Source organism: Leucopleurus acutus (genome assembly GCF_964270905.1).
Source record: "Leucopleurus acutus genome assembly, chromosome: 9".
Classification (NCBI taxonomy): Eukaryota; Metazoa; Chordata; class Mammalia; order Artiodactyla; family Delphinidae; genus Leucopleurus; species Leucopleurus acutus.
In genome coordinates this window covers 67,355,026-67,376,887 of record NC_139144.1, presented here as the reverse complement: position 1 = coordinate 67,376,887, position 21,862 = coordinate 67,355,026, and the positions used below count along the sequence as shown (strand labels likewise).

At 40.5% G+C, this 21,862-nt stretch overlaps 1 protein-coding gene across 1 annotated transcript in view; it reads right to left on the bottom strand.

The window, feature by feature from the left end:
- The window catches only part of SEPTIN7 (septin 7), a gene marked incomplete at its 5' end in the record, with an annotated part of 103,319 nt that extends 83,084 nt beyond the window's left edge, over nt 1-20,235 (bottom strand). Inside the window, one exon of the mRNA XM_082846683.1 lies at nt 20,155-20,235. Coding sequence (XP_082702809.1) covers nt 20,155-20,235 — 81 coding nt within the window. The remainder of the gene's footprint in view (nt 1-20,154) is intronic.
- Between the last annotated feature and the right edge of the window lie 1,627 nt (nt 20,236-21,862).

The following is a 21,862-nucleotide window of genomic DNA, read 5'->3' as shown; positions in this document are numbered from 1 at the left end:
AAACACAACAACATTCGCACTATAGGGGTCCCAGAAGGAGAAGAGAGAGAGAAAGGACCCAAGAAAATATTTGAAGAGATTATAGTCGAAAATTTCCCTAATGTGGGAAAGGAAAAAGCCACCCAGTCCAGGAAGTGCAGAGAGTTCCAGGCAGGATAAACCCAAGGAGAAACATGCCAAGACGCATAGTAATCAAATTGACAAAAATTAAAGACAAGGAAAAATTACTGAAAGCAGCAAGGGAAAAATGACAACATACAAGGGAACTCCCATAAGGTTAACAGCTGATTTCTCAGCAGAAACTCTACAAGATAGAAAGGAATGGCATGATATATTTAAAGTGATGAAAGGGAAGAACCTACAACCAAGATTACTCTACCTGGCAAGGATCTCATTCAGATTCGATGGAGAGATCAAAAGCTTTACAGACAAGCAAAAGCTATGAGAATTCAGCACCACCAAACCAGCTCTACAACAAATGCTAAAGGAACTTCTCTAAATGGGAAACACAAGAGAAGAAAAGGACCTACAAAAACAAACCCATAACAACTGAGAAAATGGAAACAGGAACATACATATCGATAATTACCTTAAACGTGACCGGATTAAATGCTCCAACCAAAAGACACAGGTTCACTGAATGGATTCAAAAACAAGACCCATATATATGCTATCTACCAGAGACCCACTTCAGACCTAGGGACACATACAGACTGAAAGTGAGGGGATGGAAAAAGATATTCCCTGCAAATGGAAATCAAAAGAAAGCTGGAGAAGCAATACTCATATCAGATAAAATAGACTTTAAAATAAAGAATGTTACAAGAGACAAGCAAGGACACTACATAATGATCAAAGGATCAATCCAAGAAGAAAACAAAACAATTATAAATTGATCTATCTGGACAGATCAACAGACAGAAAATTACTAAGGAAACAGAAGCTTTAAATGACACAATAGACCAGATAGAATTAATTGATATTTATAGGACATTCCATCCAAAAACAGCAGATTACACTTTTTTCTCAAGTGTGCATGGAACATTCTCCAGGATAGATCACATCTTGAGTCACAAATCAATCCTCAGTAAATTTAAGAAAACTGAAATCGTTATCAAGCATCTTTTCCGATCACAACACTAGGAGATTAGAAATCAATTACAGGGGAAAAAACATAAAAAACACAAACACATGGAGGCTAGACAATACACTACTAAATAACCAAGAGGTCACTGAAGAAATCAAAGAGGAAATTTAAAAATGCCTAGAAACAAATGACAATGAAAACACGACGATCCAAAACCTATGGGATGCAGCAAAAGCAGTTCTAAGAGGGAATTTTATACCAATACAAGCCTACCTCAAGAAACAAGAAAAACCTCAAATTAACAATCTAACCTTACACCTAAAGGAACTAGAGAAAGAAAAAACAAAACCCACAGTTAGTAGAAGGAAAGAAATCATAAAGATCAGAGCAGAAATACATGAAATATAAACAAAAAAAAATAGCAGAGATCAATAAAACTCAAAGCTCGTTCTTTGAGTAGATAAACAAAATGGATAAACCTTTAGACAGTCACATCAAGATACAGAGGGAGAGAACTCAAATCAATAAAATAAGAAATGAAAAAGGAAGAGTTACAACGGACACTGCAGAAATACAAAGCATGACAAGAGACTACTACAAGCAACTCTATGCCAGTAAAATGGACAACCTGAAAGAAGTGGACAAATTCTTAGAAAGGTATAACCTTCCAAGAGTGAACCAGGAAGAAATAGAAAACATGAACAGACCAATCACAAGTAACGAAATTAAAACTGTGATTAGGGCTTCCCTCGTGGCGCAGTGGTTGAGAGTCCGCCTGCCGATGCAGGGGACGCGGGTTCGTGCTCCGGTCCGGGAAGGTCCCACATGCCGCAGAGTGGCTGGGCCCGTGAGCCATGGCTGCTGAGCCTGCTCGTCCGGAGCCTGTGCTCTGCAACGGGAGAGGCCACAGCAGTGGGAGGCCCACGTACCCCAAAACAAAACTGTGATTAAAAATCTTCCAACAAACAAAAGTCCAGGAACAGATGGCTTCACCGGTGAATTCTATCAAACATTTAGAGAAGAGCTAACACCTATCCTTCTCAAACTCTTCGAAAAAATTGCAGAGGAAGGAACACTCCTAAACTCATTCTATGAGGCCACAATCACCCTGATACCAAACCAGACAAAAATACTACAAAAAAAGAAAATTACAGACCAACATCACTGATGAATAAAGATGCAAAAATCCTCAACACAATGCTAGCAAACAGAATCCAACAACACATTAAAAGAATCATACACCAGATCAAGTGGGATTTATCCGAGGGATGCAAGGATTCTTCAAAATACGCAAATCAATGTGATACACCATTAACAAATTGAAGAAAAACCATACGATTATCTCAATAGATGCAGAAAAAGCTTTTGACAAAATTCAACACCCATTTATGGTAAACACTCTGCAGAAAGTGGGCATAGAGGAACCTACCTCAACATAATAAAGGCCATATACGACAAACCCACAACCAACATCATTCTCAATGGTGAAAAACTGAAAGCATTTCCTCTAAGATCAGGAAAGAGACAAGGATGTCCACTCTCGCCACTATTATTCAACATAGTTTTGGAAGTCCTAGCCACGGCAACCAGAGAAGAAAAGGAAATGAAAGGAATACAAATTGGAAAAGAAGAAGTTAAACTATCCCTGTTTGCAGATGACATGGTGCTATACATAGAGGTACCTAAAGATGCCACCAGAAAACTACTAGAGCTGATCAATGAATTTAGTAAAGTTGCAGGACACAAAATTAATGCACAGAAATCTCTTGCATTCCTATACACTAATGATGGAAAATCTGAAAGAGAAATTAAGAAACACTCCCATTTACCACTGCAACAAAAAGAATAAAATACCTAGGAATAAACCTACGTAGGGAGACAAAAGACCTGTATGCAGGAAACTATAAGACACTAATGAAAGAAATTAAAGATGATACAAACAGATGGAGAGATATAACATATTCTTGGATTGGAAGAATCAATATTGTGAAAATGACTACACTATCCAAAGCAATCTACAGATTCAGTGCAATCCCTATCAAATTACCAATGGCACTTTTTACAGAACTAGAACAAAAAAATCTTAAAATCTGTATGGAGACACAAAAGACTCTGAATAGCCAAAGCAGTCTCAAGGGGAAAAAACTGAGCTGGAGGAATCAGACTCCCTGACTTCAGACTATACTACAAGGTTACAGTAATCAACACAATATGGTACTGGCACAAAAACAGAAATACAGATCAATGGAACAGGATAGAAAGATCAGAGATAAACCCACACACCTATGGTCAACTAATCTATGGCAAAGAGGGAAGGATATACAATGGAGAAAAGACAGCCTCTTCAATAAGTGGTGCTGGGAAAACTGGACAGCTACATGTAAAAGAATGAAATTAGAACACTCCCTAACACCATACACAAATATAAACTCAAAATGGGCTAGAGACCTAAATGTAAGACCAGATACTGTAAAACTCTTAAAGGAATATATAGGAAGAACACTCTGACATAAATCACAGCAAGATCTTTTCTGATCCACCTCCTAGAGTAATGGAAATAAAAACAAAAATAAATAAATGGGATCTAATGAAACTTAAAAGCTTTTACAAAGCCAAGGAAACTACAAAGAAGATGAAAAGACAACCCTCAAAATGGCAGAAAATATTTGCAAATGAATCAACGGACAAAGGATTAATCTCCAAAATATATAAACAGCTCATGCAGCTCAATATTAAAAAACAAACAACCCAATCAAAAATTGGGCACAAGACCTAAATAGACATTTGTCCAAAGAAGACATACAGATGGCCAAGAAGCACATGAAAACCTGCTCAACATCACTAATTATTAGAGAAATGCAAACCAAAACTACAATGAGGTGTCACCTCATACCAGTTAGAATGGGCATCAACAGAAAATCTACAAACAACATATGCTGGAGAGGGTGTGGAGAAAAGGGAACTCTCTTGCACTGTTGGTGGCAATGTAAATTGATACAGCCACTATGGAGAACAGTATGGAGGTTCCTTAAAAAACTAAAACTAGAATTACCATATGACCTAGCAATCCCACTACTGGGCATATACCCAGAGAAAACCGTAATTCAAAAAGACACATGGGGCTTCCCTGATGGCGCAGTGGTTGAGAGTCCGCCTGCCGATGCAAGGGACACGGGTTCGTGTCCCGGTCCGGGAAGATCCCACATGCTGCGGAGCGGCTGGGCCCGTGAGCCATGGCCGCTGAGCCTGCGCATCCAGAGCCTGTGCTCCGCAACGGAAGAGGCCACAGCAGTGAGAGGCCCGCGTACCACGAAAAAAAAAAAAAAAAGACACATGCACCCCAATGTTCATTGCAGCACTATTTACAATAGCCAGGTCATGGAAGCAACCTAAATGCCCATCGACAGATGAACGGATAAAGAAGATGTGGTACATATATACAATGGAGTATTAGTCAGTCATAAAAAGAACGAAATTGGATCATTTGTAGAGACATGGATGGATCAAGAGACTGTCATACCGAGTGAATTAAGTCTGAAAGAGAAAAACAAATATTGTATATTAACGCATATATGTGGAACCTAGAAAAATGGTAGAGATGAACTGGTTTGCAGGGCAGAAACAGAGGCACAGATGTAGAGAACAAACGTATGGACAGCAAGGGGGGAAAGTGGCGGGTGGGGGTGGGGGGTGATGAATTGGGAGATTGGGATTGACATATATACACTAATATGTATAAAATGGATAACTAATAAGAACCTGCTGTATAAAAAAATAAATAAAATTCAAAAATTTTAAAATAGGAAGAAAAAAATTAAGTGACAGCCATTGAAAGATGAATGTACTATCTCAGAAGGCAGTAAGTTCCTAACAGACTAAATCAGCACTGTTTGTTAGAAATATAACACAAGTCATACACGTAATTTTAAATTTTCTAGAGGCCACATTTAAAAAAGCAGAAATAAAAAAGTAGGGCTTCCCTGGTGGCGCAGTGGTTAGGAATCCACCTGCTAATAATGCAGGGGACACGGGTTTGAGCCCTGGGCCAGGAAGATCCCACATGCTGCAGAGCAACTAAGCACACATGCCACAACTACTGAGCCTGTGCTCTAGAGGCTGCGAGCCACAACTACTGAAGCCTGCAGGCCTAGAGCCCGTGCTCCAAAACAAGAGAAGCCACGGCAATGAGAAGCCTGCACACCTCAATGAAGAGTAGCCCCCCGCTCATCGCAACTAGAGAAAGCCTGCACGCAGCAGCAAAGACCCAACACAGCCAAATAAACACATAAATTAATAAATTAATTTTTTTAAAAAAGAAAAGAAATATCAAGAACATACTCAAAAATTTTAAAGGATTAACTTTAGTCAGTTTTAATCAGTCACTACTGTATCTTGTGCACTGATGACATATATGCATTCTGTATACAACACAGCAGTTTTGTCAATGAATTCAAATTATTTCCTGTATATACCTCTCAAAGCAGCTTCTTAAAGACATAAAAGCCATTTCTTGTCAGAATATTGAATCCCATGACTCACAAAATGTTTGACTGATACTCATCTTAGCATTACTTGCCTAATAAAAAGAAATGTAAGTAGGCAGAAAAAGTATTCATTATTACCTGTTTTTTAAAAATTTTTCTACAGCTTATCTACATTACAACACCATACAGAAAAACAGAAATTCAATTCCTGTTATGGACTGAATTGTGTACCCCAAAAATTCTTACGATGAAGCCCTAACCCCAATGTAACTATATTTGGGAGATAAGGCCTTTAAGAAGTAATTTAGGTTAAAGGAGGTCATAAGAGTGGGGTCCATCATATGGGACTGGTATCTTACAAGAGGAAGAGACACTAGAGATATCTCTTTCTCCCTTCATGAGTGCACAAAGGCCATGTAAGGACACAGTGAGAAGGTGGCCATATGCAATCCAGAAAGACCCTTCACCAGAAACCAAACCTGCTGGCACCTTGATCCTGGACTTTCCTGTGAGAAAACAAATGTCTGTTGTTTAAGCCAGGGGTCCCCAACCCCCAGGCCGTGGACCGATAGCGGTGAGCAGCCTGTTAGGAACCAGGCTGCACAGCAGGAGGTGAGTAGCGAGTGAGCAAAGCTTCATCTGCCCTCCCCATCGCTCGCATTACCACCTGAACCATCCCCAACCCCTCCCCCACCGCCACTGGTCCAGAGAAAAATTGTACTCCACGAAACCGGTCCCTGGTGCCAAAAAGGTTGGGGACCACTGGTTTAAGCCACCTCATCTGTGGTATTCTATTATGGCAGCCCTAGCAGACTAATAAATTTCTTAAGAAAATACTTGTAAAAAATTGCATTGCAAAGTAAATTATTACTGTTGAAATTATTAATAGACTGTGATAAATGTTTCTGTATGTTTGTAAATTTACTCTACAACAAAAGATTTGAAAAGCCTGCCTTGTTGAGCTACTGAAGCAACCAAAGTAATCTGATACCTCAAAACAGCAAATTCTACTTTTTTCCATAATCAAGGTCTTTAACATATTTCATTATAAAAACAACATTCTACTCAAGATCAGTACTATATATAGTAAAGATCAGTGGAAGGCTCAAAAAAGCATGCCACCCATCACAATACTGCAACACTACCCCAACAATATTTGTAATATTAAGCATAAATAACTGATAATACATTTTTAAACACTGACAATGCTGTTACCTACTAAGAGAGTAGTCTTAAAGGAGTTTAAGGCAAGGAAAGGATCAAAGACTCAGTTGGGTAAAGTTTCCCGAATGAGTAGTTTTGAGCTGGGCCTTCATTAATGGATGAATGCAACTTCAAGGTAGGTAAGAACAGCATACGTAAAGCAAGAATACAAAACATAATTTGATCTGAATGGAAGAAAAAGCCAAGCAGAGACCCTAAAATGACTTCCTAAGTTTTTAATGAAAAAACATATTAGAGAATCATAGGGCAGTACAGTAGTCCCCCTTTATCTCAAGTTTTGCTTTCCGAGGTTTCAGTTACCAGCTGTCAACTGTGGTCCAAAAATATTAAATGGAAAATTCCAAAAATAAGTAATTCATCAGTTTTAAATTGTGTGCAGTTCTGAGTACTATGATGAAATCTCACACCTTCCAGTGCTTTCCTGCTCCGTCCAGCCCATGACATGATTCATCCTTTTGTCCAGTGTATCCTGCCTGTTAGTCACTTAGTAGCCTTCTCTGTTAATCAGATCGCCTGTTGTGGTATTGCCGTGCTTGTGTTCAAGGAACCCTTACTTCATAATTTTACTTAATAATGGCCCCAAAGCACGAGAGTTGCGATGCTGGCAATTCAGATATGCCAAAGAGAAGATTTTGTAAAGTACTTCCTTTAAGTGAAAAGGTGAACATCTTGATTTAATAAGGAAAAAAAAATTGTATGCTGAGGTTGCTAAGATCTATAGTAAGAAGGAATCTTCTATCCGTGAAATACAGAAGGAAAAAGAAATTTCTGCTAGTTTTGCCGATGCACCTCAAACTGCAAAGTTACAGCCACAGTGTATAATAAATGCTTAGTTAGGATGGAAAAGGCATTAAATTTGTGGGTGGAAGGCATCAACATAAAGTGTGTTCCAACTGAGGGCAACATGTCACGCCAGAAAGCATAGAGTCTATATGAAAACTTAGCAAGCAAGGGATCCCCTAAAAGGAGTGACACCAAGCCATTTACTACATATACGAGATGGTTACACAGATTCAAGAATAGATCTGGACTGAAAAATATAAAAATTACTGGAGAGGCTGAGTCTGCCAATGAAGAAGCCACTGTCACATTTCTGGCAGAGGTGAAGAAGTTGATTAAGAGAAACACCACATTTTTATAACTTTTATTACAGTATATTGTTACAAGTGTTCTCCTTTATTATTAGCTATTGTTGACCATCTCTTACTATGCCTAACTTATAAATTAAACTTTATCATAGGTATGTATGTATAGGAAAAAACAGTATATATATATAGGTTTTGGTACTATCTGTGGTTTCAAGCATCCACTGGGGATCTTAGAACGTATCCTCCACAGATAAGGGGGGACCACTGTATAAATATAGTTAGAAATCTGAATTCTAGCACCTGCTGTAACTTAAAGCTATGCTCTGTGTGGATAAGCTACATAACCTTTCTGAGCTTTAGACTGAGATAACATATTTATGAGGTTATTACAAAATATATAAGAAATACTTGAAATATTTGGTACTTCAGATACAATAAGCACAATAAACGACAGTTGTGGGACTTCCCTGGTGGCACAGTGGTTAGGAATCCACCGGCCAATGCAGGGGGCATGGGTTCAATCCCTGGTCCAGGAAGATCCCACATGCCGCAGAGCAACTAAGCTCATGCACGACAACTACTGAACCTGCCCTCTAAAGCCCATGAGCCACAACTACTGAGCCCACATGCCACAACTACTGAAGCCTGTGCGCCTAGAGCCTGTGCTCCACAACAAGAGAAGCCACTGCAATGAGAAGCCCGTGCATTGCAACAAAGAGCAGCCCCCACTCGCTGCAACTAGAGAAAGCCCACGCGCAGCAACGAAGACCCAACAGCCAAAAATAAATAAATATTTAAAATGTTATTTCCCCCCTTAAAAAAAAAAGACAGTTGTTACAGTGGTTGTGCAATACACAACAGCTATTATTAAGGTCTCTGGGCTTTTACCTTGCAGTGAAATGATTTCCAAACTTGGCTATAATCAGAAGCATCTGGGAAGCTTGATAAAAACAAATACCTGGGCCCTAGCCTAGAAGCAGGGAATTAGAATGTTGCTGGTAGGGCCCAGGAAATAAGGTTTTGGTTTTGTTTGTTTGTTTTGTTTTGTTTTTTTAACAAAAACCTTAGAAGCTTGTACTATAACTGAAAGATATTTAAAGTTCTACAATAGGCCAATTGTTTTATGAAAGCAGTGTTTTAGTACAATAATCTTACAAAGATTCATTAAATGAAGTGAGAAGAGTCTGAAAGCAGTTAAGACCAATGAGGAAACTACTCATTAGGAAAAAAAGTATTGTTCACCTTAGTTAGATTCTAATTTGTTAAATGGAATCCACTAGTGAATAAGAACACTATCCTGGGACTTCCCTGGTGGCACAGTGGTTAAGAATCCACCTGTCAATGCAGGGGACACGGGTTCAAGCCCTGGTTTAGGAAGATCCCACATGCCGCAGAGCAACTAAGCCTGTGTGCCATAACTACTGAGCCTGCGTTCCAGAGCCTACGAGCCCAAGCACCTTAGGGCCTGTGTGCCGCAACTACTGAGCCCCCGGGCTGCAACTACTTAAGTCCACGCGCCTACAGCCCATGCTCCGCAACAAGCCACCGCGATGAGAAGCCCATGCACCACAACGAAGAGTAGCTCCCGCTTGCCACAATTAGAGAAAGCCGGTGTGCAGCAACCAAGACCCAACACAGCCATAAATAAATAAATAAACAAAAAACAAACAACACCCATCCTTAAATTAAAAAGCAATGGCATCTCCCAGCCCTATCCAGAAACCTTCAACACAGTTTTAAATAAAAGATGTCGCCATCAAGCATAAAACTTCTCCCTTTTCCCTTGCTCCTGGCTAGTACTAATGTTGATGGTGCATTTATCTCATAATAACACACTGTATATGCATGTTTTTGGTATTACTTCTGCACTTCGTCCATGTTCACCAAATATTTAACTTTCAAAAAGATAGGGGCTACAACTTTTCATCAAGTCTACAATTATTCGAAAATTTCAAAAAAGTAAAAAAAAAAAAAAGTAACTACATCTATATAATTACTTTTTAACAGCACAGCACCATGGTCAAACACAAACAAGTATTTTTGGTTTGCCAGATAAGTTATTCTAGTTATCTTTTAGGCTCACAGTTGAATTAATCACCTGGCTAAGTAACTCCTACTTTTCTGTATTAGATCAATTTTGATATTCTAATACAAAACACAAGACAGGACTGACTATAGTTCTATCTAAGATCACTAATTTAATCCTTTCATGCCAAGTTCTCATGTCTACTCAATTTGCCCTTCTCAGTAATCAGAAAACAGACTACAAGTTGTACTCAGAGCAACTGTGGTTTTGCAAATTATACAATGAATACATATTTTGGTTTTCATGGTTGTTTTCTATTTGCACATTATTTTATATATCCATAAAACAGGCATCATTTCTACTTAATTTCCTTTTCACTCAGCATGTCAGAATATACTGTACAGAATATAGCTGGGAATTAGAAATGGAAATCTAACCCAATACTTAACAGATAGCAGAACTTCAGTAAAGAAATGAACCAGGGACCTCCCTGGTGGCGCAGTGGTTAGGAATCCTCCTGCCAATGCAGGGGACATGGGTTTGAGCCCTGGTCCAGGAAGATCCCACATGTTGTGGAGCAACTAAGCCCGTGTGCCACAACTACTGAGCCTGTGCTCCAGAGCCCGTGAGCCACGACTACTGAGCCTGTGTGCTGCAACTACTGAAGCCTGTGTGCCTACAGCCCATGCTCCGCAACAAAGAGAAGCCACCGCAGTGAGAAGCCCGCGCACCGCAATGAAGAGTAGCCCCCACTTACCGCAACTAGAGAAAGCCCATGCGCAGCAAAGAAGACCCAACGCAGCCAAAAATTAATTAATTAGTTTTTAAAAAAGAAATGAACCAGGAAATAAAGACTGAGCAGCTAAAACACAAAGATTTGTAACAGCAAACTGGATAGCTACAAACTTCAAGGACAGAAGACATCCATGAGAGCAGAAAAATGTGAAAAACTATGTATAATTTAAAAACAAAAACGACTCTCATGCTGCATTATTTAATAGACCCATATTATAAGTCACAGCACAAAACCAAATATTCCTGATAGTGCCTTTAACAAGTTCAGTATATTCTAATGAAAGTAGGGACGCTAACTGGATTATACATAACAAAAATCTCTCTCCAGTAATATAAGAAATATAAATTAAAAACAAATTTAAGATGCTAAACTAACAAATGACCTGGGAAAATAACCAGGGAAAGCAGAAGAGGTTTAAAGATACTTCTTTTTTTTTAAATAATTTTATTTATTTTATTTATTTATTTTTGGCTGCATTAGGTCTTTGTTGCTGCACACGGGCTTTCTACAGTTGCAGCGAGTGGGGGCTACTCTTCATTGCAATGCGCAGGCTTCTCATAGTGGTGGCTTCTCTTGTTGCAGAGCACAGGCTCTAGGCACATGGGCTTCAGCAGTTGTGGCACGCAGGCTCAGTAGTTGTGGCTACTGAGTAGTAAGCCCCAAAGATACTTCTTAAAATACTATTTATAGGGGCTTCCCTGGTGGCACAGTGGTTAAGAATCTGCCTGCCAATGCAGGGAACACGGGTTCAATCACTGGTCCGGGAAGATCCCACATGCCGCAGAGCCACTAAGCCCGTGTGCCACAACTACTGCGCCTGCATGCTAGAGCCCTTGGGACACAACTACTGAAGCCCACACACCTAGAGACCATGTGCCACAACAAGAGAAGCCACCGCAATGAGAAGCCTGTGCACCACAACAAAGAGTAGCCCCCACTCACCGCAACTAGAGAAAGCCCGTGCACACAACAGAGACCCAACACAGCCAAAAATAAATTAAATAAAATAAATTTAAAAATAAATAAAATAAAATACTCTTTATAATAAATTCTAAAATACTGAAACTACTAAATGTCTCAAAATAATAAATGGCTAGATAATTAGGATATCAACATTGGAACACCATATAAATACTTAAAATAACCTATAGGTGAATACACCAAAAAATATTATTAAATATTAAGTGAATAATACCTTGCTTTTGTATAAAATTTAAGAGTTTACAGAGTACTTTTACATATATTACCTCATAATATATAATTTACATCAGAGGTTATCAACCCTGGCTATTCATCAGAATTACCTAAAATACTTAAAATGCATATTTCTGAGCCCCACCGCACACCTAGTGAATTAATGAGCCTCCAAGTGTATTAAGCATTGGAAGTATTTCCAATGCCTAACCAGTGTTAAGAACCACTAACCACAAATATACGACTAATTACAATCATAAAAAAAATGTAATTAAGAAAACACAAATCAAACTTCAGTGATTGAAATAATTTAATGGCTTTTTTTCCCACCTGGTTTATCTGTTTAAATTAATCGTAAAAGGAAATAAGTATATCTATTAAACTTTTTAAAATTAAAAATGGTTTAAAATGTTGATGCTTGAAGGTATACTAGTTACTGAAAAAATTTTCCTTGTACAGACCCCAGAATGCTACATGTAACAAATGAGGGAGTACCCTAGTTATTTTAATAGTATAAACAGAAAGCACCAAGATAAAATTGCTATGAAGATTTGCCTCCTCTTATACAAATAATTATCTCACTCAAAATATTTCTAGTATTCTCTAAAACTGATTGACAATATATACCAAAATCTTCCTCAAGAAAGAAAGAACCCTGATTAGTCTGAATGGACAATTTGTCTAAGGATACGTCACTCATATAAAGAAACATTAGCAAGAAAGTCTGAAACAGCTACTGCTTTGTAATGTACCAATAAACAATTTGTAATAACTAAACATTTTAGTACTACTCAAGAAATCGGCGGGACTTCCCTGTTGGCACAGTGGTTAAGAATCCGCCTGCCAATGCAGGGGACACAGGTTCAATGCCTGGTCCGGGAAGATCCCACATGATGCAGAACAACTAAGCCCGTGTGCCACAACTACTGAGCCTGCATTCTGGAGCCTGAGAGCCACAACTACTGAAGCCTACGCGCCTGGAGCCCGTGCTCCACAACGAGAGAAGCCACCGCAATGAGAAGCCCACGCAACGCAACAAAGAGTAGCCCCTGCTCGCCGCAACTAGTGACAGCCCGCGTGCAGCAACGAAGACCCTACACAGCCAAAATAAATAAATAAATTTATTTTTTAAAAAAAGAAAGAAATTGGTCACCTCAGTCTAACTGTGAAGAACACATAAATTTCACACAAATCACTTTATTTCAATTTCCTTCAACTCTACTCACCAAACCAAAAATACCAAGTCTTAAAAAAACAGTACCAAAAAATTTACTGACCAAACTAGAGTACAGCTTTTGTTCAATATAGCAGATTCAATTACTAAACATAAAAATTCAAAGCACAAATGAATAAATTTACAAAAACCTTAAAATGCTTATTTTCCATCCTAGATGTCTCTCCTAGTATTGAGACTCTACCAGACATGTTCACTTACCTGTCCTGCAGTCCTCTTGATTTCATGTTTTAAATTACCTCTTTCAAGAAATGGTTATCTACTCACCACCCATTCACTCAAGCCAGAAAGCTCAGATACTATGGATTCACTACTCACTACCTACATCTCCTCAGGTACTACTTAACCTCACAACCATCCCCTACACTTCATACCTTTTGCCACTGCCCTAATTCTGTCCTTTAGCCTTCAGTCCTAGGGCTGCTAAGTTAACCACCCTCCATTGGATAGCCCCACCTTGGTACTTTATCTATCCCTACTGGAATTATCACAGTGGTAATATATCATAGTTACCACTCTTCTTTTACTGTATGCGGGCCTCTCACTGTTGTGGCCTCTCCCGTTGCGGGGCACAGGCTCCGGACGTGCAGGTTCAGCGGCCATGGCTCACGGGCCCAGCCGCTCCGCGGCATGTGGGATCTTCCCGGACCAAGGCACGAACCCGTGTCCCCTGCATCGGCAGGCGGACTCTCAACCACTGCGCCACCAGGGAAGCCCCACCACTCTTCTTTTAAAATCCTTCAATAAAGATTTTTTTTAAATCCTCAGCACAGCACACCAGATCTATACTTATCTCTCTAGCCTCATACCCTACACTACCATGATTTCTCAGCCTAGAATAAGTATCCTTCCTCTTCTTCTGCCTAATCATTCTTACCCATCTTTGAAGATTCACTTTTTTCTAGTTTGGAAAAGGTATCCCACTCTGTACTTCCACTGTACATTCTACATACCTTTAAATCATACCACAAATGATTTACTATGTAAAATGTCAGGTTGGGAATACAAAAGTGAACAAAATACAGTCCTTGACTTTAAGAAACTTACAATGGAGGCTGAAAAGTAATTGCCATTTAGTTTGATAACTTTTTTTAAGCTAACATCTGAGTGTTTGTTATATGCTGGGCTAAGAACTTGACATGTATTTTCTCATTTAATTCTCCAATAACTTTATGATCCCCACTTTACAGAGAAGGAAAGAGAAAAAGCTGTTACTTGTCCAAGGTTCAGTTAAGCTTTAAAGATGTGAATCCAGGTCTGAGTCCAGAGCCTAAGCTCTCAATTACAATGACTTCTGTTTCTAAAGTCACAGCATTTTACTCAGTTTCCCCAGTGACCAGCATACAGCAGGCACAAGATATATATTTGTTAAATAAATGAACTTGAGTCTTGAAATCCCAGCTGGTAATGACTTAACATCAATACTACCACTTTAACTGATAATGCCTTGTGTCAAAGAGTTCAAAAGCTCTGAGATGCTAACACATGTGAAATGATCAATGTCCCAGGTTACTCATCACGTCAAGGTTTATAATAGCAAAGTATTGGAAATAAATGTCTATCAGAAGGGGACATGTTAAATAAATTATAGCCTATCCATATTATGGACCTATGCAGCTATATAATAAGAATGCTCTTCATGTACTGATATAAAATAATCTAAGATACACTAAGTAGAAAAAATTAAAAGATGAGAAAGAAATGTGTACCTGATGCTATCATGGGTGGGGGCAGGAGGGATATATGGTTGTTGTTTGTATGTACAAAAATCACTCTTCACATTTCAAATCTTTCACAATGAAGAAGTTAGGGGGAGAAAACTTTAAAAAGCTACCCAGAAAAACCAATCTAATTGAGTCAACTGTAGATGGATTATATCTCAATAAAGCTGTTTAAAAAAAAAAACTAATCTATAGATACTAGAAATCAGATCAGTAGATACCTGGAGCATTAGGAGGATAACTGTACAGGGACACAAGGAACTCTGGAGTGACGTAAATGTTCCGTGTCTTGTTTGAAATAAAAGCTACAAGGTGTATATATTTGTCAAAATTCATTGAACACTTAAAATCTGTGCATTTTACCATGTTTGCTGACCTTATGTAATTATCTGTCATCATTCTGCCACAACATAATCACAGTATGTGAAGATTAAAGAAAACATGATTTAAAAAAAAACCTGTGCATTTTATTGTATGAAAGCTATACCTCAATAAAGTTACTTAATAATTTGGAAAGCATTTAGAAATGCAGACTCCTGGGCCCCTCTCAATGGCTATGAATCACTGGGTCTGTGGTGAGAACCAGTTAATCTGCATTTCTAACAAGAGGTTCTGGATGACCCCCATGCATGAGGTTTATCAGTTATATTTTGGAAAATACTGACCTACCATAATGTTGTATATCCAGTAATTACCGATCATGTTTTGCAAAAATTCATTAATTAAATGATAAATTTACACAAACACACAAGCTACCTAGGTGATTCTGACTCCCAAGTTTGAGAAATACTAAGTTTCAAGTGGTAGGCGTTCTAGGAGGAAGAATTATAGACTAGATAGTTAAGAAAGACTTCTTTTCTTCTCCATCTGCTACAATCCTTCAATGGTTCTCCATCACCTAGTGTGATGGTTCTAAATCTGGCCACCCCAGGTGACATTTGGCAATGTCTGCAGACATTTTTTTTCAGTGTCACCACTGGGGAGGGGGAGTGCTACTGGCATCCAGTGCTACTGGCATCCAGGGATGCCAATAAACATTGTACAATGCACAAGACAGCCCCTCAAAGAATTCTAAAACTCCAAACTGCACTAGTGCCCAGTTTGAGAAACCGTGACCTGAGCCTCACCTCAAATGAAGCTACCAAAAGTACTTGGTTGTGGCCCCAGAGGTAAGCAAAACAACAGAATTAACATATTACATCTTCAGGCAAGTCAATTTTTACTTCCAGTTTGGTGGGGAAGAAGGAGTGGGGATCATCTTTATATTGTACATAAGTCAAATATAGATAAAATGCAAATGTCACATGATTACCTAAAATAAATGTCACATGAATACCTAAGATAAACATCAAAATAATGTAAGCAGGATCAGGCTTTACTCCCCAACCTTAGGGGATCTTTATGTACCCTTCTCAGTCTTCAAGTACTTTTGAAGTTAAAAAACATTGGCTTAAAATAAAGTACATAAACTTCAGCATGACAGGCAAGATCTCATCTTTAAGCTACTCCCACTAAGACTTTTAGGGCTATTTGTTACTGCAGCATGGTCTAACCCAGTGCTATTCAAAGTGTGGTCTGTGCACCAGGGAGCCAGTCTGATTGTTTACTGGTTTACACCAGAGAAGTACAAAAATAGAGAGCACAGAAATGGAAATTTTTATACCAGAATAATTTTATGTCTATTGGATCTTTAAAAATTGCGGCTTTTAGTTTTGCCTTTTTAATTCCATCTTCATTACTAAAAAATTTGCAGTAATTTCTATTTTACAATTTTGTCAGTCAACAGTGAACTGGAAATTTAAAAAAAGAAGAAAAAAGGTCCTTCATCAGTTTGAGAAGCATTAACCTAACCTATCCTGACTGATACATCTAGTAAGTGGCAAAACCAGGATTTGACCTCATGTCTGTCTGACACCAAAGTACTTTTTCTTAGTCATTACACTATATTTCTGTTATTATTAATACTTTGAATTCAAACCCCTATGTGTAATCCCTACCTCTGCAGAGCTAGACTGCACAAGGTATGAATCACAATGACCTTTTGTGCGTCTCACCTAAGGCCTTCAACACTGAATGCAAACCAAGCCGCCTTCTTGGCCCCTTTTCCCCAGGCTCTTGCTCAAAATTTGGCTCTCTTGATCTTCAATGATGCAAAAGGACAAGCCAAAAAAATTTTTTTTCTCCTCGAGGTCAAGAGCAGAGACATAATATTTAATGACATATTTAATGTCATAATACTATCAACCCTGCTTTCTATATGACTTTGGGAGATGACCTCTGCTCAAGGAGAAGTAGGTCCCAGATTCTCTAACCACACTAGCTACATAAAGTATAGAATAAATTAATCAAATATAAGAAAAAGCCACATAGACTTAACAGCATTTAGTCTTCCCTCCTCACACTAAGACCTCCAACCTCTACCATAAAGTTTAAAGACATTCGACCTGACCCATCCATACTGCACATCCCCCAAGTGTTTTTATAAACTTTTTTGATCACAATTCTTAATTTCAAAAAAATGTTATATCCCAGCTCAATACACAATACTTATAAAACAAAATTTATCCCCCCCAAATTTTTACCAAGTGCAATGTACTGTTATTTTTTAATTTCTTTCCTACTTTTTAGAAACTATTGGAAAAAATCCACAAAATTGATTTCAAGACCCACTAATTGGTCTCATCCTGCAGTTTGCAAGACACTGCTGTAGAGACCAACAGTCTACATTTAACAGTATGCTCTCATCTGGCAAGCCTAACCCATAATCACGCTACCTTAAAATTCTACTCCTCAAAAACACATTTTTTTCTACATCAGTTTCATTGTACAATAAACCTTATGTCATTTACAGTCCAAACTTTGTACAGAAAAATACAAAAGTTAGTTTTGTCTCAAAATTTAGTAAAATGCATAAATGTTAAAGTTAAAATAAAAATGTTCAACCTCTAATCAAAAACTGAAGACAGTTTATTAGCTCAAAATGTGAAAAATGTTCTCAGCTGGTAATTTAATTAGATAACAATGCTCTGTTGGCAAATCCCAGAATAGAGTCTATAGTGAATATGCATACCATCAATTTACAAGTCTGAAACCAACTTGCTCTATCTTCACTTCTTGCACTATCTTCTTGCACTATCTTCACTCCAACTGGTCTACTCATCTGACCACTCCCCATTATTGAGAACTGGAAATCTAACTCCTTCTCCTCCGTGTGTGTGTGTGTGTGTGTGTGTGTGTGTGTGTGTGTGTGTGTGTGTGTGTGTGTGTGTGTGTTGTCATTTTTAATTCTTGACAATTGCTCTAAAGTCTGCCAGCGGTCCCACCTTGTCTCACACCAGCTCAGAAGTCCTGTCATGTACTTATTTAAGATTATTTCTATGGGAAAATACACAAATCCAAAGAATCAATTTCATAACAAACTTCTGAAACATAATCTATAGGTAACTGTATTTGATACATAATTTACCTTTCATGTAGTTACGTATTGAATACCTTATCTCCAAATCAAAACCAGAAACCAAACATTTCTTGATTTCCACAACTATAATATTCTTTCTGTAAATTAAAATCTACTGGACATAAACACAAAATAAATTTCTCAGTTATGAACTTCAATTCTGTGAGCCTCAGAGTGCATGTGATATTTTTAATAACTGTATTGAGAAGACCTGGCTCCATCATGTTGTCCCAACACAGAAGTACACAATGCTACCATACAAACCATCTATGTAGCTTCCACATTTATTTCATAGCTCCAGTCAACCCAATCTCCTCTAGCCCCACCCACTGAACAGCTGGGTGGGATGAAAGATTGTTTCCTGACCGCCCTCCAATGCCATGCTCCTTCCCCTGCTATTTGGAGGAATAAGGGATCCAAGCAGCATTTAACTAGCTTCTTAATTGTTTGTATCCTGCTAAGGCACTATCCTTTAGTCTATCAGGATTTCATAAAGTTCATCCATACCTGTACACTTAATGCCTAAAAAGTTTCCTCAACTTGCTTATAAACTTGGGGGGTCGGGGGGCTGACCATACTCATCACCTGCATGTACATAAATACGTAAAACGAGTAAAATGCTTTTGAATCTAGATTATCTGCTCATTTAGATTATCAAGGGCACCAAGGAAAATATCCTTCCATTTCATCAAAATAACAACGCGAAAAGAAATCGTTAAGTTGAACTATAACAATATAAGTCGCAAGAATAAATTATCTCGGTATCTAAGCAAACACCTGATCTCACAAGTTCTTTCCCTGCACTATGAAAACCCAGATTTGAAAAGTGTACTCTCAAAATGTAACTTAGCAAATGGAAATGTGTTAGAAAAATCTCAATTGCTTACTTTCTACTATACACAGTATGAAATGGAACTTGGGAGTGGAAAATGTGAATAAAATGGCCTTGTTCTTTTTCCAATACGTGGAGGAGGAAAGGAAATGAAAAGCCTTCTTAAGAGAATAAATGAGAATACTAAACTATTTTCAAAAATTAATTTCCTTAAACATCACCAATCCGAATCTCCAACTCCCTCCCTTTTCCAGAGACCCTTCCCACCCCTTCCGCTCCTCGGGAGGGCGCCCTTCCTAAATATTCTCTTTTCCCTTTTTCTTAAAAATTAAGCCCAAACCAGGCTCCTTATCCTCCTTGCTCAAGCCTTGCCCGCCATCCACCGGCCTTCGGGGCCGCGCCTGGGGAAAGGAAGCCCCAGACGCGGGAAGGGGAGCCAGGAGGCGACACAGTCACTGGAGCCGCTGCAGCCGCCGCCTCCACCGCAGCTTCAGCCTGGTGCATCCTTCTTCCTCCCTCCCCGCCGCCGCCCTCCCGGGGCCGGCCCACACAGCACCCTCACCCGGGCGCCCACACACATCCCCACCCTCCTCGCCAGGCCCACTCCCCACGAGAGGAGCTCCGCCGCGGGTCCTGCGACCGCCGACGAAAGGAAGCAGGGCCGTGAAGCCGGCTGGCCCGGCGAAGGCGACCCCGCTCGGGTTGCTCGGGCCGCGGCGGCGGAGGCCGCGGCTCAGGTCTCGCGGCTCACGTCTCCCGGCTCCCCAGGCCCGCCCGCCGCGGCACAGGAAATGCCGCCGCCTCGGCTCTCCTCACATTCAATTCAAACTGTCACTGCCGCCGCCTCCCCTCCCCCCGGGCCCGCCGCCGCCGCCGCACCCCGGGCCCGCCGTCGCCCCCACCCCACCTCCCTTCGCCGCAGCCCCCCGCCTCGCCTCAGGGCGTTCCCCCCACCAGGTCAGGGGGCCGCAGAGCCCCTCCGCGTCCCGAGCCGCCGACCCGAGTCGGGACGGCCCAGAGCTGAGACTCACCCATGGTGCTGCTGTTGACGCTCCTCTCCTCAGCAGCAGCGGATCTCGCACTGACCGACATCCCCTCCCCCCTCCGCGACCAGCCCGGGCGCAGCGTAGCCCGCGGATTCTCCAAAGCCGCCTACGCCGATTCCGCGGCGTAGCCGCCCGGCGTCGCTGCTTCGCTTACGCAGGCGACAGCAGGCGGACTCCTCCACTGGCTCTCGCCCGACTCCTGCTCCCTCCTCCGCCCCTCCACCCCTCCGCCCCTCAGCCCCTCTGCCCCCTCAGTCGAGGCTTCCGGGCCGAGCGGAGGCTGGCTTCGATCTCGCGAGATTACTTCATCGCTGCCCCACCGACTTGCTCGTTTTTCGAGCATGACTTCATTGGCGTCAGCCCTCCTTTGCTGGTCGGGTTTGGCTGCCATGTTAAAATTGGCGGCATTTGGCACCTCCGGGGTCATGGATAGTCAGGCCTCTATGCGTGTTTCTTGAGCACTCCAAGGTTAACGCCTTACGTTTGTGGGTGAAAACCCTGGGGACGCTGAGAGGGAGTGGCCGGTGGGATGCGAGGGTGTGGTTTTGCCCGAATCAAAGATGGCCGCCGTCGGTGCAGCCCCGCGCAAATTCACGTCAGGTTTTGGAGCTGGGGGAGCCTCGGGGTTGCCCTCTGCGCCTCCTTACGAAATTGGCGTAACGCGAAGAGGCCAGACTGGGGGGCTACGCTCAGGGCAGGGGCCGCGTACACGCTTCCGCTCCTAGCTACTGACCTGGCAGCATTGTGAGTTAAGTGGAGAGACAATTTGAGGCAGGTGTCTGTGCCCCCACCGTCCCTGTTTCCTCAGCTTCTTTGACTTTAGGAGTGAAAAGTGAGATTAGGCCCTGGTTGCCCCTACATTGCCCTCGCGCTGTCACTTTCCGGTGGCCTGGCACAGCCAGCAGGTCGGCTGCTGCAGCTTCCACTGCGGATTCTCCACGGTCACACTCGTATTGGCTCAGTCTGTTGGTGCCCGGTTCGGTCCTCCTGGCGCTCACACTCTAGTTGAGAAACTGAATGGACACACGTGAAACTATTGGGTATCAGTTAAAGAGTAATTAAGGGTTAAAATGTGTGGTCTCGTACTATTAATTAGCAGTGAATGTCGCTTGGTCGTTGGAGCCGTCCCTAAATATTTTCTAGTGAAAGTAGCCTCGTATTGCTCAGAACAACCCGTGATCTTTTGTACCTTTCATAAAAACTAATCGCTGTCTTCGTTTGTATAGTTCATGCACACGTATTATCTTTCCTGTTAAACTGCATGTTATAGAATATATACATATGTAGTTATGAGCCCGCACAAGAATGTTCATAGCAGCATTGCTTATATTAGTGAAACAATTTAAATGTCCACTTACGGGAGAATGGATGAACAACTTACATTATTGGACAAATTGACGTACACAGAATGCTAAAAGATGGAAATTAATGAACTAAAACTATTAGTAATATTAATTTAGAGTTCATTAACATAAATTGAGAAAAAAAGCAACTTACAGAAAGATGTATATGGTATACCATAAATAAATAAAAGTTTAAAAACAAGAAACTGTGAGCTCAAACTGTGAAAATCATGTAAGGAAATGATAGATACCAAAGTCAGAGTAGCGGTTAGTGCCAGAGAGGAGGAGAAGGGAATGTAACCGGGTTCACCTCATAGAATGTTTCATTTT